Genomic DNA, 19,526 nt, shown 5'->3' on the forward strand with positions numbered 1-19,526 from the left:
TAAATTCACCTGCGTACAGTGTCATTCCAGTCGGCACATGCTAATCAGGGATGGCACTTTAAGCCTAAACTGGACTTTCACTTAGAAGAGACTCCCTTTAAACAAGAATTCCATAAAATCCTAAAATGTCCTCCCTGATTAGCCTGTGTGAACTGCAGAGGCTTATTTGGAATGACACTTTATGCTCATGCTATAAACAAGTTTTCTGAGAACGTTGCTCACAAAATTTCAGTATACATACTAGTAAAGTACATTACTGCAAGACTCTTACACAATTTGGAAGAGTTTATATTCAATACTTAAAACTGCCATCCTGTCCTCAAATAAACACAATATTTATATTTTGTCTTAAAAGATATGGAACCTTTGGAGTTTTATTTAAAGAATACAGTTTTGAAGGAAGCTTTCTGCATAGGATGTTACTTGATAAGTATTACAAAAAACACTTAAATGTGGAAAGAAACTAATAATACTTTATAAGCTTGACAGTTGTTTTTTAGTTATAAGGTGGAAAAATGCTAATTTTTACCTACTTTAAACCCTTTCAATTTCTTAAAACGACTATTTCTTTCTGTACTTTAAGTTTTGAAAATTGTTTCATGTATGAAACATGGATATGTTATTGTTTAAAATAAAAAACTCAAGTTCTTGTAAGTTATATTGATAAACAAAATCCCAAAGTCTTGTTTACGGGGTTAAGTTAAAATTTACGGGGATGAAAAACAAACAAAAAAACTACATGTTAAATGTATTTATGTCGAAAGCATTCCATAGCATTTGTTGTGGCTTTCTACGAACTAAGCCATGCATATTATGAAAACAGTTCACATTTTGTTTCAAATGAGCCTGGCTCTTGGAAGAGGGAGCTTAATGCGTGTATGTTAAGTGTAGTCCAAGATTATACTGGGCAGTGCGCAGGCTAATTAGGACAACACTTTCCACCTGGACTTTTCTTTCATAAGATACATTTTGAAACAAAATTTCCTCAAAAGTGGAAACTGTCTTCCCTGTTTGAGAACTGCCCAAGCTAATCTGGAACGGCACTTTACACACATGCAAAAAGCCACGCTTGCTCAGGGAACAGCTAAAAAATAATGTCTTTTTCATCCACTGTACCAGGCACATGAAAAGCATGACTATTGAAGGCCGGACAGGGATGCTTCAGTTTACAAATGAAGGAGACAGGCTGAATTCAATATACTACATCCAGAATAAGCAACAGGACAGGGTGCAAATGGTTGGATACCATGGTAACAAAGAGTCTCAAGGTCAAATGGTGAACCTTCGCAATGAAATAGTATGGCCTAATGGAGAGACTGATACACCAGAGGGTGTGCAGATTTCTACACATTTACAGGTACATAGGAGTTAGTTTAAACATATTTATTGTAGAATGTGTGTACAAGATATTTTACAAACATCTTAAGTTTATAGGATTGGAATGGTAGCAAAGCTAGTAGGGTTCCTTAGGAGTTGAATGTTTCAGATGTAGAAAAAGCCCTCATATGGTTTGTCAGAAACCATTTTAATTTGAAAAAGCAAATGTTCTGAATTTAAGAAGGTACAGTTTTACTCAACAGTATTAGGTTTTCATGCTTGGTTATGTTCTTTGAATAAAGAATGAAACATGAATGAAACATTAGTATTTTTAGAACCAGATATATTTGTAGCTCACCTGAGCACAACGTGCTCACGGTAAGCTTTTGTGATCGCCTTTTGTCCGTCGTCCGTCATCAACATTTTGCTGTGTGAACACTCCAGAGGCCAAATTTATTGTCCGATCTTCAAGAAACTTGGTCAGAACATTTGTCCCATTTCTACCTCAACTGAGTTCGAAACTGGGTCATACTGGGTCAAAAACTAGGTCACTAGGTCAAAAAAAGACAAACCTTGTGAACACTGCAGAAGTCACATTTGATGCCCAATCTTCATGTAACTTTGTCAAAATGTTTGTCTAAATGATATGTTGGTTGAGTTCAAAAATGGTTCCGGTCCCTTGAAAAACATGGCCGCCAGGGGGCAGGGCAGTATTCCTTATATGGCTATAGAGAAACCTTGTGAACACTTTAGAAGTCACAATTTTTGCTCAATCATTGGTTTCATTGATATCTCGGACGAGTTCGAAAATGGTCCAGATCGGTGAAAAAACATGGCCGCCAGGGGGCGTGGCAGTTTTCTCTATATGTTATATTTCAGGCCCTCTTGTTTATTTATTGGTTTATTAAAATAACTGTTAATTTATTGAATGAATTTGAGATTATTCTATTTTCAGGTGGTCACCATTGAGTCAAAGCCTTTTGTCTACCGCTTTCCATTGCTAACAGAAAATGATATGAATCATTGTGACAAAAAAAAGGGAGTTAACTGCTCTTTTACAAACTCCACCACAGGTACTTGAGTTACGTGCCTTTAGTGCTTTAATATGTGGACCAATTTGTGTTTGATTGCAGTGTTTTTTTATTAAAAAGACCTGCAATGATTTTTACAACTATAAATGATGTACATGTTCCTTCAGGTCTTTACATTGTATCAAACTTTACAATTGTTTTATTAAAAATGTTGAAACAAATTAACTTGATTAGCAGTGTATCTACATGTTAGAATATTTTGTTCGGACAGTTTGATTTATAGACTTATGGAGTTTTTATATGTCTGATAAAAAACTAAACTTGAGGAATTATTGGAATAACCGTTGCAGGCTGTTGGATGGGAGGGCTGCATTCAGGAGAACAATGTATGCTCAATTACTCAAAAAATATTTAAATGGAATAATCATGAAACTTGGTTTCACTATATATTAGCATAATATCTCGGCCCATTTCGATAAGCAACCAGATGGCATTAAAACTTTATGAATATGGCACTTGAATTGTAAAAATTAGCAAAATTTACCTTGTCATCTCTCTTTTTCATTAGTTTACCTCAGATCATAATGAAACCATGTTCTTAAGATTGTTATGCATATTATCTTCACCATGAAGCTTTTATGAAATATGCCCTTTGAAAAATCCCTAATTTGCCATCTTCATGTTTTCTTCTCTAATAGATTGTTTTTGTCAATAACTTTAGTTTGCAACAATCAATTTTCATAACACATTAGATATAGCAATCTTGAATAGAGAATATATTGAGATATATATTTGGAGCTAGTCTGGTTAAGTTCAAGGTCACTTTTACTTAAAACAGGAAATCATTTTCCACGCAATCCACTGTCAATTTAGTTTGTACAGTAGACTCTGCCAATACCGGACTCTCTGAATACCGGAACTCTCCCGATTCCGGACGGTCGGTCCAGTCCCGTATTTTCTCCTTCTATTTCTTTGTTAAAAAATGTTTAATAAACCGAACTCTCTGAAAACCGGAAACCGGTCGGGTATCTCCGTAAATTTGGTCATTTTCAACGTAAAATACATTGAGTTTACCGGACGGTCTAAATTCTCAAGATGCCCGAGGCGTGAAAATAACAATACCTAGTCAGCACAGCGAGTGCGGTGTCACACATTATGCTCGCGCAATTATCGATAATCGGATTAAACAAACCATAAAGGTGTCAAGTCGTTACCGCACTATGGGAGTCCGATTAAGTAATGTAAAACAAACTGTGAATGTCTATAATAGACGTGCGGTAACACCAAAAAGTGATTGATTTGATCGTTTTATTATTTATTTATTATCGCCTATGATAAAGGACTTTGCCCTCCGTATGCAGCGGTATGGAATTGAAAAGGATGGCGACTTCCTGGCAACGGCAGACACCCTCCTTAACATTGCAGAAAAAAAGATCGTACAGGAGAAATGTGCTTTCAAGCAGAGAGTGATCTTGGACTTTTTCGTGAAATCGTAAACTTCAAGAATTAGTAGGTTTTGAGATTATGAATATCTTGAAAAATAATTATGACGCTGTTTTTTGCTTGTGTGTATGTCTTATGAAATGTGGTACATGTATGTATTGAATAATAAATCGTGTATCTACAACAATCTTATTTGTGTCGTCACTCGCCTATATGACAAATGCCACGTACGTACATGTATAAAGCACCACGCTCACTTTGGGATTAATCAAAACAAGTCGGTATGGAATTGTTTTTGCTTTTAATCGATTAAAAACACATTTTTTAAGAATGCAATTAACATCATCAGTACCTGGGTACAGTTATCACATGGTACATGTAAATGTATATGGTTTGTTTTATTTTTATGTGATTCTGTACACAATGTATACCATGTATATTTCGGCAATATGAAAACTCTTGGTAAACCGGAACTCTCTGAAAACCGGACGATCAGGCCGGTCCCGAGACCGTCCGGTTTACAGAGAGTCTACTGTATTGTGGTATTGAATTAAAATGTGTTTGTTTAAGAGCTTACATGGGTAGGATTACATATAGTGGTGGTAAGGTTAAGGTCAAAGTCACTGCTATTTAACAGTTTCAATACTTTTTATGGAAGGAGGTATAACACGAAATTTGTGTTTGAGATTGAATTTGGGGCCAGTCAGGTTTAGGTGAAGGTCACTGTTACATTTAAGAGAAAAAACAATAGTTTGGATTGAACAACTTTCATGTTTAATGGAGGTTTTGTACTGAAATTTTTTCTGTTGGTTTGTCATTTAGACTTGGCTCGGGACTTCATTTCAGGTCAAATGGATCAACGTCAAGGCCATTGTTGCTAAAAATACTGCAACCATATCTTCTCAATTATTTGAGTCTGAATCGAGATTATTCTTTGTGTGTAGATAGATGCTGACCTAGCTTGAGATTGCATATTCATTATTTTAATTTAATGAGAATAATATTTCAACTTTTAGACTTGGTTTCATAGCATGGCATGCTTGTTGTATCCATAATTTTTTATATACATAGTATACACGTTTTGCAGACATATGTAATCCGGATGTTAAATCAGTCAAAACGGCACTCTTGTCCTTATATAACATACATGAACCATTTGTTTTATTTGTATGAGTTATACCACTTTGATTGCTACTAGCTTATATAGATGCTGTGGTATGTTGTCATGGTTACTGATTCAGGAGAGACAGAATACCACTATTGCTATGGTTACTGTTTCAGGAGAGACAACATACCACTGTTGCTATTGTTACTGTTTCAGGAGAGACAACATACCACTGTTGCTATTGTTACGGTTTCAGGTGACAACATACCACTGTTGGTATGGATACTTTTCAGGGGAGGCCACATGTTACTCTCCCTATTGTTTCAGTTTGACGGGAGACAACATAACACTCACTGTGGTTACTTTTTCATTTTAGACAACAGTACACTGTTGCTATGGTTACAGTTTTTGAGTAGACAGTGTATAAATGTTGCTATGATTAATGTTTCAATGCAGACAAGGTACCTTTATTGCCATGGTAACTGTTGCAGGGGAAACAACATTCCACTGTTGCTATGGTTACTGCATGGAGATGTTGAAACTTATTGCTGGCAAAGTGAACTTCACATACAGTGTACATCTGAGTGCAGAAAATATATTTGGCTCTTTTAAAAGGGTTGGTAACTTATTTTAGCTATAGATATGCTCAATTTACAGTAAAATTGCTATATAAAATTAAATTCCTAGATAAGGGTGTGTTTTTTAAGCAGCGAATGATAAATAACTCAACTTTTAATGGTTTAAAGCTAAATTATTCATTAATATTATTTTCATAATTATATCATTTATTGCTTTTCCTCTGTCTTCCTTTGGTTGGATGGTTGGTCCATAAAACAGTGTGTAATTGCACCATTTCTGGAGAATACTGAGACCTACAATCATGCATATTGGTATGGCATAATGTTGGTTAATTTTGAGGAAAGAAAGATGCCTATTTATTTGGGGATCAAAGCTGAGGGGCAAAGTTGCTTCCACACAATATCTTTCAAATTTGATAATGGCACAGTTTATCAAAGTATCTCAAATCGCAATATATCATTTTAAAACATGTGATATTATCAAGAAATGGAAGTGTTAACTCACATAGCGTAAGTTGTGGGAGATCGTAAAATTTGCATAATACATTCAAAGCAGAAGAATCATTGAGAGGCTGTCTTGGTGCAGCTCTTGTATGGCCCGTGAATTATTACAAAAAAAGCCAAATTAATCATGACTGCTTTCTAACACAGGTAGTTTTAATTTTATCCTCATCAAACGTGGTAACAATTTGTGTGCCCATTATATCTCATCCAAAGCTTGATAACCGTCCAGCTCATTTTCAGCTTTTTGTTAATTATGTTTCTTGAATTCTAAATTATTTGCTCTCTTACCCATATTAATTGTTTTAATAGTACAATTATCAAATTTGGTTGTACTTTTGTGTGGGCATATCTCTTTCTAAATTGATAACCAGCAAGATTGCCTGAAAAACTTTTGAAATATGGACCTTGCCTGATAAAAATGATGCCGAAGTTTCATGCCTACTCTCTAACTTTTTTTTTTTAGCTCACTTGACTTGCAGAATGTTAATCTTGACAATATCTTGGCTGAGTTCTAATTTTTGCCACAGGGCTTCAAAAACTTGTTGCCAATTAAAATCTTACATAAATGACTCCTGGGACTTGATTTGTGACTCAATCTTGATGAAACTTGGTTTGAATGATTATTTTTAAAATTATCTAGGTCGAGTTATAATCTTGATTATGTGTATTTAAAAACTAGGTCAACGGGTCATACTTTGGGAAAACCTTGTTACCACTCTAGAAGCCACATTTATAGCTCAATCTTTTTATGCCCCTGGATCGAATGATTGGGGTATATTATTTTTATGCCTGTTTGTCTGTCTGTCATTCTGCCTGTCATGTCATTCTGTCTGTCCCAAAACTGTAACCTTGGTCATAACTTTTGCAATATTGAAGAAAGCAACTTACCGGGTATATTTGGCATGCATGTGTATCTCATAGAGCTTCACATTTTGAGTGGTGAAAGGTCAAGGTCATCCTTCAATATCAAAAGTCAAATACATGTATATGGCTTCAAAGCGGCGCAGTAGGCGGCATTGTGTTTCTGACAAACACATCTCTTGTTGAAACTGAAACAGAATGTGTATTTTGATAATATTTAAGCCTAGTATGAATCTGGGTCAAAAGCATTAAAAAACTAGGTCACAAGATCAAATATTTAAAAAAAGCTTCTTACCACTTTAAAGGCCATATTTGTGGCTCAACATTGATGAAACTTATTCAGAATGTTAATCTCCATAATGTCAAGGCAATGTTTGAATCGGGTCAGATGGGGTAAAAAACTAGGTCTTGTTTGCAATATTTTTAGGCATGATATGTGCCTGTTCAAAGCACTTCTGAATTATTGCCTTAGATTTATAACAAATATGCCAAACTTAAGATTGTCTCATTTATAATGGCTGTATTTAAGGGCCCTTAAAACTTGCAGATTTTTTAAGAAATTGGCAGTTTTGTAAATAAAAAAAGGTCTGAGATCTGAATTGTAAAAAAGTCTGAATTCAAATGTTTTTGTCTGAGAAACACCTCTGTTCTGCAGGTTGGCAATGGCACGAAGAAGGAGTGGACGGGTATGATGGGAGAGCTGACAAGGGATGATGGGGTGACCTCTGACCTATTAGTTGCCCCCCTAACCATTAACCCCGAGAGGGCTGCCGCCATTGACTTCTCCAAGCCCTTCAAGTACCAGGGCCTCAGCATACTTGTGAAGAAGGTAGGAACTGTCTGTACAAAACTGTAGGACTTTTATTCACTCTACAATATGGGCCGTTATAGGGCAATATCCCATTGTCAAGGTTTATAAATAGTCATGCAATTTTCTCCTTATTGTATATTATATATATTAATGTATTCTCCCTCAGTATTCATTCAACGGCTATGAAAGTTTCCTTGACATCGCCACAAATATTACTGTTTTTCTTATTATAAGCACAAAGATTTCCATCACCAAGACATGAAAAAACGTAGGATCAGTGAAATAGTTCATCTTTTTAGTTTTTTAACGCTTTAAATATATAAAAGTATATATATATATATATATATATATATATATATATATATATATATATATATATATATATATATATATATATATATATATATATACCCCATATATATAAGTTTACCATTACCACATTTTTTATGCCTCCGGTAGGGTGGCATATAGCAGTTGAACGGTCTGTCAGTCTGTCTGTCTGTCCGTCCGAAAACTTTAACATTGACGGTTGACCATAACTTTTGCAATATTGAAGATAGAAACTTGATATTTGCCATGCATGTGTATCTCATGGAGCTGCACATTTTGAGTGGTATAAGATCAAGGTAAGCTCATCCTTCAAGGTCAAAGTTTAAAAAAACAAATCCAAGGGAAGTAATAAGCTTTCATGGTAGATCATTTCTATTTTATATCATTTGGCAGGTACAGATCATTTTCACAAGGTAAGTTATATTTTTAAAGGGATATGATAAAAAAAAATCATTCAAAGCGGCGCAGTAGGGGGTATTGTGTTTCTGACAAACACATCTCTTGTTTTCTTATGTGTCCCACAGTATAGACAATCCCAAAAATCAGTAACTCCCGGATTACCGCCCCTGAATACTGGCATGCGCCGCCATGACGGTACTGAAGAACAATGCAGGGACCTATATGTTTATAAAGGTCCATGAACAATAAAACGACGGGGCGCGATTTTATGAAATATATTTGAAGATTTAGATGGTTTCTCTTATCGATTATCATATACTAGTTCGTTTTATTTAAATAAATATTTTATCAGGTTCATCTGCATTGTTTTAGAGTCATGAAAACCAGATCTATGTCTCTGATAAAACTCAGCAATAATTAGGCCTTGATTGTCATTTGACATGTTATTAGAAGGTGACACATGGTATCTTATCTTAATAACAGCATCTACACATGTTGTGATATATGGTGTCACGGACATACCAATTAACACTTTTAATCCACCATTGGGACATCGTCTCCCACTGAGGGAATGCTTTCGTTCCTCAATCGCAGATGTGTGGGTTTTTTTACCATTATCTTTCTTAAATTGACAATCCGTAATTAACAAAGAAAACCATTCACTTATTGCATTCGTGTTTTAATACTTAATTTTAAATCTAAACTTTATAGTTAAAATTTATAAAGAAATTAATACAATTACGGAACGTAGTTTACATAATTGGTAACTATTTAAGTTTACGTATGGCTACATATGTGTCATTTTGAGCATTTTTATCGCAATTTTAGATTTTATTAAGAAAATAAAGTAAAGCAAGCAATCAGTTAAGTAAATACTGGTATTGAGAACAACACAAACACAGTATGTTCAGGCTACAGACTTTGATTCTAACATTAAAAGGTATTAAAATAATAAAATAAAAATAAAGTTATAAACAAAAGCAGATATTCACTTTTCCATTAAAAAAACCTGCCATGAATATTCCCTGGACTAGTTCATTTAAAATCACAAAATTTATTTCCGGCTAGAGATTTTTGTTTAAGCTTGAAAGCGATTTTTAAATAAAAGATATTTATACAAAAACACGAAAGTTTTAGACTAGAGTTTGGCTTATAAATATTTCCGGACCAGTTTTAGTTTAAATCACAAACTTTAGTTTGGCTATAGAGTTTTACATTACTTAAAAAATTACACTTAAGACAAAAATATAAATAACGAAAATAAAAAAAGTCTGTCTCGGTATTGAATCTTATAAAGTTTCTTAATGAGTATATCTGGAACTATAGAAATGTTTATACAGAAATAATTATGTTTTAAACAAAGGTAGATATCTGATTTTCAAAGAAATGCTATATCTCGGCCATAAATCTTTAAAAATTTCGCTAATTAATATCTCAGAAATTATTAACGCTAAAATACACAAAGTTTACTTCAGACTTTATATGCAGATATAACCTTTATAATTATTTAAATAATAATAAAATTCAATAAAGAAATAATTGTGTTTTGTGCAAAGGCATAACTGAAAGGAGTTCTTAAAAAAATACAATTTTGGCCTTTTATTGTTGCAGAGACACATATGTTAGAAATCTGGCGTGTATTATTTTATTTTTTATTTTTTAACGATGTAAAATATAATTCATTTATGTTTTTCAATCTTTGTTTTTGATAGATGTTTGAATGCTGTAGTCTTCCAGATTCTTCAGTACCGTCATGGCAGTGGAACTCGTGATAGCCAATATGGCGGCGGTCAATTTATCGATTCTGGGATTGTCTATACCCTTAAGGGGGCTAGCCTGGTCTCATTTCTGTGTACTAATGTTTAACCACTCATATCAAGAGTTCAGTGTTGTACCTCCTAATTGAGCCCCGTTCTGCAAACACTGTGCTTAAAATTTCATCCCAGATTAGCCTGTGCAGTCGGCTTATTCCAATCAGGGACAAATCTTTAGGCTAGACTGGATTTTCATTTCCAAAAAGTGAAAGTTTAGTCCCTGATTAGCCTGTGCATTCACTGGCTAATCTTAGTCGACAATTTTAGCACATGCATTCCATTTTTCCAGAACGATACTCATGTTTTCACACTATTCTGCATTCTTAGGCCCAAAAGGACTCAAGCCTGGCCTCTTTCCTGCAGCCCTTCACAGACACCCTGTGGATCCTGGTGGCCCTGTCTGTGCACATTGTGGCTCTCGTGCTGTACCTGCTGGACCGCTTCAGCCCGTTTGGCCGCTTCAAACTTGCCAAGAACGATGATACAGAGGAGGACGCTCTAAACCTCTCCAGTGCCATGTGGTTTGCCTGGGGAGTGCTACTCAACAGCGGTATTGGAGAAGGTATTAACCCTTTACCACTTAGATATGTATTTTGACGCATTTGTAGTACATTAGAAAGTTGAATTTAATTAAAAACCTTTCTTACTAGATTCATTATTTACAGGCTTCATTTCCAACCCTTAGTTACTGATGAGCAGCAAACAGCATAAAACCTGAACAGACTGCGAGTTACTTGCAGGCTGATCTGCTTTTATGCTAGTTGCAAATGCCATTTTCACAAAATGCTTATGGGGGCAAGGCTTAAGAAACATACTGATGTGGTCTTTATCAAGTTCAGTCATCAATGCAAGTTTTCAATCTTAAAACTGTTGGTCATTTGAAATGTTATGTGTATCCATAACAGAAACAATGAACTTGAGACTTAAGAGAAAGAAGTGCAGTATTCACTTTTTGTATTCACACATGTTTTGTGTATTTGCCTCTCTTTGACATTGTGTTAACATACATAATTTATGATAGTGGAATAAAAATACTGTATCAAGGATGTTTGTTACTATTCAACACAACAGGAATTAATATCCGTAGTAAAAAGGTCCTGTAAAAAATTCAAATTCTATTTGTATCTTTAAACATTCTGCAAACATAACCGAACAAATAAAGTCTCTTCTGTGCATGAATTTTTGCATGACACACACATGTGAGATGTTACTTCCATGACACACACATGTGAGATGTTACTTCTGATCCATACCCTTCCCGGCAGGCACTCCCAGGAGCTTCAGTGCGCGTGTACTGGGCATGGTATGGGCAGGCTTTGCCATGATCATCGTGGCCTCCTACACGGCCAACCTGGCTGCCTTCCTGGTACTGGACAGGCCTGATGCCTCCATATCTGGAATTGACGATTCTAGGGTAGGTGATTGGGAAATTGTTTCTTTAGCTCACACGAGCAAGACATGCTAATCGTGAGCTTGTGGGATCACCTTTTGTCTATTGTTCGTCTTCTTGTATGTACATGTATTGCCATTATTTATACATTTGTACTTATTGCCCAATCTTCATTTAACTTTGTCAGAGCATTTGGCCTAATTATATCTCAGCGGAGTGTGAGACTGGGTCATGACACTCATTAGGTTTCATAAAAAAACAACTTGTGAACAATCTAGAAATCAAATTTTTAGCTCAATCATCATGAAACTTGCTCAGAACTTATCTTCGAACATTGATCCTCTATGTTGAAAAACTACGAGGAGTAGTGCAGAATGTGCATTTCTGAATTTGGCTACACAAAAATAACTTACCTGTCCTCAATAAATCTTGATGGGGACAAGGAGTCACTTGCAGAAGGTGGGCCCTGTTTATCACTTTCCAATTAACCAGTCCATGGCCCTTTTTATTGCATGCAAATTAACTAGTAAACAGATTAGAAGAACTTTATTACCATTAACAAGTGTTTTTAGGCCGCAAAGCCCATTTCTCATTAGTCCAATTAAACTTACGCAATTGCAATCGTGGCAATGCTGACGACAATCATACCTTTATCGTCACTTATTAGAGAAGGCGCGAATATTATGGGTTATCATTAATTTAAGCAAAAAATTATGTTTTATCTTTGCATTAGAAGCTCTACAGCAAGTTTTAAGAAAAAAGTGTATCAATGAATGTGTGGGTGGATAATGTTGGATAGTTATTTATTTGACGCCTAAGGTAATTTGTTCCCCCCAAAAAAATTGGGGCCTAATTATTGATTGGAATCAAATATTCTTGGAACAGTCTACCCACGAAATCAATGCAAATACATGTCCATTAAGAATAATGATTATACAGTATATATATCCCATAAAGAATAATGATTATACAGTATATATGTCCCATCAAGAATTATGATTATACAGTATATATGTCCCATCAAGAATAATGATTATACAGTATATATATCCCATAAAGAATAATGATTATACAGTATATATGTCCCATCAAGAATAATGATTATACAGTATATATGTCCCATCAAGAATAATGATTATACAGTATATATATCCCATAAAGAATAATGATTATACAGTATACATGTCCCATAAAGATTAATGATTATTCAGTATATATGTCCCATAAAGATTAATGATTATACAGTATATATGTCCCATAAAGAATAATGATTATTCAGTTGTGTTTACATTCACTTATGTAACTTAGATATGTATGAAATATTTCTCTGCAGTCATTATGTCATGTCAATAACTGATAATGTACATAATACCATCAAGGTAAAACATAGTTGAGCACCCAGCCGTTGTTCAGGTTTTGGTAATTAACCCATTTATGCCTAGTGGACTCTCCCATCCTTCTTAATTGGACCAATTTATTTCCAAAATTCGGGTTTTGTTTATTAACCCATTTATGCCCAGTGGACTCTCCAATCCTTCCTAATTGGACCAATTTATTTCCAAAATTAGGGATTTCTAGTATATTTATTTCTATAGTTTGGAACATTTCTTGCAGAAATTCCTTTAAGCAAACAGCGTAGACCCAGATGAGACGCCACATCATGCGGCGTCTCATCTGGGTCTACGCTGATTGCCAAGGCCTTTTTTCTAGACGCTAGGCACAAATGGGCTAATAAACCCTATTGCTGTATAGGATTTCGCACTAAGTATGTTATAACATGATACTGTGCTTGTTTCAGTTGCGCAACCCCAATGAGAATTTCCGCTATGCCACAGTGAAGGACAGTGCAGTGGAGATGTACTTCAAGAGACAGGTCGAGCTGTCCACCATGTACAGGAAAATGGAAGAGTTAAACTACGCCAACGCTGATGATGCCATCAGAGATGTGAAGATTGGGTGAGAAAATTGCATCTTTGGAATATTTTCATTATGGGTATTGACACATTCATTGTAGTTATTATTGTTGCAACTTAATGCTTTGTTCAGTTATTAAAAGAAACATTTTATTAAGATAGAAAAAAAGATAACCATAAACATATGTAGGTCAATGTGATTTTGTCTGTGTGTACATTTATTATAACATCTTTGTTTTCCTTAATTAATAATGACACTGTGGTTAAGGAAAATAATACACAAATATACAGAACTCTAACCAGACCTGACAATATGTCAGGTTTACAGGGAGTTCTGGTTTACTGAGAGTTCAAGACAAACAGAATTATGCATATGCATATACCATTCCGCTGGTATCTGATAATATTTATTACTTGATTCTTAAAAAAAAATGTTTTTAGTTTGATTATCATGGCCAAACACACTTTATGCTAGAAAAATAACTTAAACATACTTTGGCAATTTAGGGTCCCTCATTGTCAAGTAGATGTTGCATATCCTTATAGAAAGCGAAAGATGACATGTATAGAATTACATGTGAAAAGTTCCGATACATTGTATTGTGCCCACACTTTATGAGGGGTTGATGGGGGCTTAAGATTGCCTTTTTCAGTGTGTCCACCCATTATTTGTCTGTTAGTCCCTCCGTCTGTCCCTCTTGTTTGTGTCAAGTTAATGCAAAAGTATTTTTGTTGGAAGGATGGGACACCTCCATGTTTTGGTTTGCACATTTTCAATGTAACCAGAGTTATGTCCCCTTTATATAAAAATCCTTAAATTGTTTAACTTGCGTTGCTTACATATCACAAGTGAAGGACAACCCTTAACCCATTTATGCCTTGGGTCTAGAACAAAGGCCTTGGCAAACAGCGTAGACCCAGATGAGACTCTGCATGATGCGGCGTCTCATCAGGGTCTGCGCTGTTTGCTTAAAGGAATTTCTGTAAGAAATATTCTAAATATAGAAATAAATATACTAGACATCCATAATTTTGGAAATAAATTGATCCAATTTAGAAGGATGGGAGAGTCCACTAGGCATAAATGGGTTAAAAGTAAACGCTTTCCTTGTGATTCCAGCGAGAAGCTTCAAGCCTTCATCTGGGACTCGTCCAGGCTTGAGTATGAGGACCTCAAGGACTGTGACCTGGTTAGGGTGGGGGAACTCTTTGGGAGGTCCGGCCTGGGGGTGGGGCTAAAAAAGGGCAGCCCCTGGACCCACAGGGTATCCCTGGCAATACTGGGGCTGCACGAGGGAGGGGACATGGAGAAACTGGACAATGAATGGATACTTGTTGAGAGCACCGAGTGCCCCGAGCGTGCCCCAACACCCGCTACCCTGGGTCTTACCAATATGGCAGGTGTGTTAGTTTAAACCTATTTATTTTACCTTGATTGTATTCAAAGCCTAAGGCCTATTTATTAAACCCTCTTGAGTCCGTTTCTTGGTAGAAGCAGTCCTTGGTGTATTTGGGTGAATCTAAAGACATCTCCACAGTGAGGATCAAACCCGTGACCTCCCTGGCACTATGCAGACACCATATCCACTACACCAATGCAACCAAGTGTATTAGCGTGTGTGGGTGGATCATTCTGTTGTGATAAGGGAATGTTAATGGGTGCAGAACAAATTGAATGCACTAAGATGTTAATGGTTTGTTTGTCATAGTTTTTACATATATTACATTTTGCACAAAATTTTCCATAATTCATTATTTGTAATTTAATTGTTAGTAAGGAGCATTTCCGTTTTACTAAGGAAAAGTTAAAAAAAGATCAGCGTTCTAAAGTAATATTAATGAGTTATTGTAGATTTTTGTTCACACTATGAACACACTGTCTATTGTAGAAATGTTTCTTTAGATTTATGTATGCAAACTGTAACAGGAAATGTTTATATTTCTGGAATATCTATGTTTTTTTATGATTCAAACCTTGTAATTTCGCTGTCAAACTACTGGTGAATCATCTACCCGTTAATTACAACACCTGGTTTGTATGTTACCTGTCATTTTCCTGTGCATTAACGTCTGTATGACCCCCCTGTTCTAGGAGTATTTATGATGGTGGCTGGAGGGATTGTAGCGGGAGTATTCCTGATATTTGTGGAGATCCTGTACAAGCGGCATCGGGGACTGAAGGAGAAGGAACTGGAACTGGCCAGGAATGCTGCTGATAGATGGAGGGGAAATATTGCGGTACAAATTAATTTATTTCATAGATTATTACAATTATTGCAATATTTTAATAGGTTTTAATCAATGAAGTGCTCTCTCTAACTAGCATTGAATGATCATATGCATTTTGTCCTAATATAAAATTAAAGAATTTCTTACCACTATATGGAGTATTTCTGTCGTGTATGGGACAGCCATAACATAATTTATTCTGCTATTCAACAAAGTTGAAAATCCTGGTAATTAGATTTGGGAATTGTTGGCTACTTCTACCAGTTTTTTTTGTAAATGTACATTAGGAATCTTAATGAAACTTAGAAGATATAGAAAAGGTGCATGAAAGCATCGTTTGGTATGGTGTTTAGGGCATGTTAGGTCAAGTTCACTGTTTTTTAAAATTAGAAAAAGTTTCTGCTCAATCACTTGCGTTTTTCAGTTTGTATTTTGCTGAATTTCTTTTATGTAGGTAGCTTTCAAGCAGAACTAACTTGTTATGGCATTTAGGGCCACATGTGTCAAGATCGCTCTTTTTAAAATAGGAAAACAGCAAACAGGTGGTTTTGAGTCAATAATTGTAGTTTGCAGTTGCCAATCTTTATTGAACTTTGGATATACAATGTAGCACGCTTGTTTAGAGACTGACCTTGGGATTGATTTGAGTCATGTTGGGTAAAGGCTGAAGTTTGGTGATCATTAAAATAGGAACTAAGGTGTTTATTTGGGGACAGTCAGGTTAAGGACGAGGTCTCTGTTACTGGTGGTTGTAGATGGATATTTCTGCTGATTTGTGTGCTTAGGTAGCTGATATGTGTACTTTGCCTGAGATTCCATTCAGCACCTGTTGTTTTTTCTTTCAAGATGGTTATCACGAGCCAAAGCTCACTGTATTTTGGCTCATGATCTTGAATTAATATGGGTGAATTGTTCAGAAATTGTGTGTTTTGGTAGCTTATGTGCAGTTGTAGCTTGACTAGAGCATAATTATTTTGAATACATTTGAAACTTTAAGTTGAAAATGTGGTTTGGTTGTGTTGCAATGGTTCTTTCATAATTATATGCAATCATTCCTTAAAGTTTACAGATTTATTATACAGCAGTGTAGTGATTTCAACCAATATGCTTAGCTTGCTATGTGCTTGTTAAGGTGTGGGTAATATTCATAAAGTTGTTACATCACATATATTATATAAATATATGACTATGAATTATTAGAAACATAATTATTAACCTCTGGTCCTTATATTTGTTGTTTTTTTCCTAAAATGTCTATCATCTGTAATAATAATAATAAATAATTGATTGTGTTGATAGTGTCAAACTGCATCTTGAAAAAAGGTTATTCTTTTTTTCAAGATTTGCATACTATAAAAAGCCTTTAATCTGACATTAGAGGGGAGGTGTATTTCTTGTGGAAAAATGTCCACAGACAATGTAGAATACATTAAAGAGGAAATATTTTATAAGAACGCATTGTGTTCTGATGAATAAAAATATTGACCTGTTTTTTTTTCATTTATGATCAGCCAAGAGATGGTGACTGTGAGCTTTTTTTCTTTTAACAACTCAAAAAAAACCTCTGATTCAACAAGAACCTACCATAAAGGTCGCTAAAGTAGGGTACCAATACTCTGGTTTACAATATCCAATATTAAGGGGTCAAAGAGAGAACATAATATTCCCCATATCTTTTAAAACAATTTCAAATTAACATTACTAACATACTATAGTAATAAAAAACTATACACTGAATACATGCTTTGCATTTTCATGCCTCCGCAATATTGTTTGGCCTGGGTTTTTTTTCGTATTTTTCCTTGCTTACATATCATAAAAAACTAACTGTCATTTCATATTCATTCCTTATTTGAAAGAAGGTGAGCAGTTTTCTTTTCAACAATTAGCAAAATTAGGATTGGTGTATGATTGCAAATATGAAGCAATGATGAATTTTAAGACGTGTTTATATTTTGTTATAAAAGCATTTTAGAAAACAGTTTTCCAAATCATCAGTATCAAGTATAATTCTATGATTATTACAATTAAATTTGTCTTAAATTACTTAGGAAAAAGTATTGACACTATAGGGTACATTATGAAGTCTTCTACAAGCTAAGTCTATTGTCAGGAAAATACTTTGCTTTTATAGCATGTAGGTTTATGTTAAAATTTTCTGTACACTTGCGGTATTAAAGCTTTTGCTTATCTAAAAGATAAAATTTTATCTGATATTTTCAGTATAATTCTGGAATGATATTTTATCATTAATATTGTTGTTCTACATGTTAAAACAATAAAGTCTGTTTAAAATCGTTGTATTTGACCCATTGTTATGTGGTATCTTACAGTTGATTTCCCTTTAACATCATCTTGATTCTGTCATATGCTAAAGCTTAAACATTAATTATGTAAATCTAACATTGGCTGTTAAGCTTTAATATATATTTAAATGACATTGCTATGAAATTATTTGTTTCCGTATTAGAATCAAGTCACATCGAAATGCACACTGTTATTGCATCATTATTGCACGGGTTAACACTTTCATGAACACAAACTTATTTTATGTATAATAAGATAAGTGTAAGGGCAATGTGTGCAAGCTATAATTGAAGCGGGTAAATCATGCTTATAGATTTAAATAGTATGATCATGCTAATGTTTGCAAGCTATAATTGAATCGGGTAAATCATGCTTAGAGATTTGAATAGTATCATGTTAATGTTTGCAAGCTATAATTGAAGCGGGTAAATCATGCTTATAGATTTAAAAAGTATCATGTCAAATTGAAAAGCTATAATTGAAGCGGGTAATTCATGCTTATAGATTTCAAAAGTATGTGGTGAATGTCCTAATTTAAGCTTGTAATGTATGCTAACAGCAGCTATAATTGAAGCTATAAATTCATTCTAATAGATTTCAATAGTTCCAGGTCTATGTTTGCAAGCTATAATTGAAGCTATAGATTCATGCTAATAGATTTCAATAGTTCCAGGTCAATATTTGCAAGCGATAATTGAAGCAATAGATTCATGCTTATAGATTTCAGTGGTTCCAGGTCAATGTTTGCAAGCAATAATTGAAGATAGTTTATCATAGATTTTAATAGAACTACGCCAATGTTTGCAATGTGTACATTACATACTCCAGTAAGTCAGTTTTTCTCAATTTCTGAAATTGGAGTTGAGTAGTTTGGATGACAATAGCTTTAAGTAACTTGCAGAGTACCATAATTATTATCATTACCAAAAGCACAAAATTGCCAAAAAATGACAAATAGGGGACTGTTATTGATGCAACTATGTTCATCTGTTTTTAGCTTTACTGATTGCTCAGGTGAGCTTTTGTGACCGGTCTTTGTCCGTCGTATGTCCGTCCGTCCGTTAACATTTGCTCGTAAACACTCTAGAGGCCACATTTCTTGTCCCATCTTCATGAAACTTGGTCAGAAGCTTTGTCCCAATAAAATATCAGCCGAGTTCGAAACTGGGTTGTGCCGGGTCAAAAACTAGGTCACTAGGTCAAAAAAAAGAAAAATCTTGTAAACACTGTAGAAGTCACATTTCATGCCCAATCTTCATGTAACTTTGTCAAAATGTTTGTCTTAATGATATCTTGGTTGAGTTCAAAAGTGGTTCGGATCCATTGAAAAACATGGGCGCCAGTGGGCGGGGCAGTTTTCCTTATTTGGTTTTAGAGAAACCTTGTAAACACTCTAGAAGTCACAATTTTTGCCCAATCATCATGAAAGTTGGTCAAAACATTGGTTCAGTTGATGTCTCGGACGAGTTCAAAAATGGTCGAGATCGGTGATAA

General features: G+C 34.8%; 1 protein-coding gene across 3 annotated transcripts in view; it reads left to right on the forward strand.

Moving 5' to 3' along the window:
* LOC127853537 (glutamate [NMDA] receptor subunit 1-like) overlaps positions 1-19,526 on the forward strand; it is a 48,405-nt gene that overhangs the window by 20,589 nt on the left and 8,290 nt on the right. For all 3 annotated transcript variants that reach the window (XM_052388090.1, XM_052388092.1, XM_052388091.1), the window contains exons 7-15: positions 1,120-1,357; positions 2,273-2,390; positions 5,388-5,512; positions 7,495-7,668; positions 10,521-10,755; positions 11,459-11,607; positions 13,382-13,539; positions 14,617-14,897; positions 15,589-15,734. In XM_052388090.1, the coding sequence (XP_052244050.1) occupies positions 1,120-1,357; positions 2,273-2,390; positions 5,388-5,512; positions 7,495-7,668; positions 10,521-10,755; positions 11,459-11,607; positions 13,382-13,539; positions 14,617-14,897; positions 15,589-15,734 (1,624 nt within the window). The remainder of the gene's footprint in view (positions 1-1,119; positions 1,358-2,272; positions 2,391-5,387; positions 5,513-7,494; positions 7,669-10,520; positions 10,756-11,458; positions 11,608-13,381; positions 13,540-14,616; positions 14,898-15,588; positions 15,735-19,526) is intronic.

The sequence above is a fragment of the Dreissena polymorpha genome, chromosome 12 (assembly GCF_020536995.1).
Source record: "Dreissena polymorpha isolate Duluth1 chromosome 12, UMN_Dpol_1.0, whole genome shotgun sequence".
Classification (NCBI taxonomy): Eukaryota; Metazoa; Mollusca; class Bivalvia; order Myida; family Dreissenidae; genus Dreissena; species Dreissena polymorpha.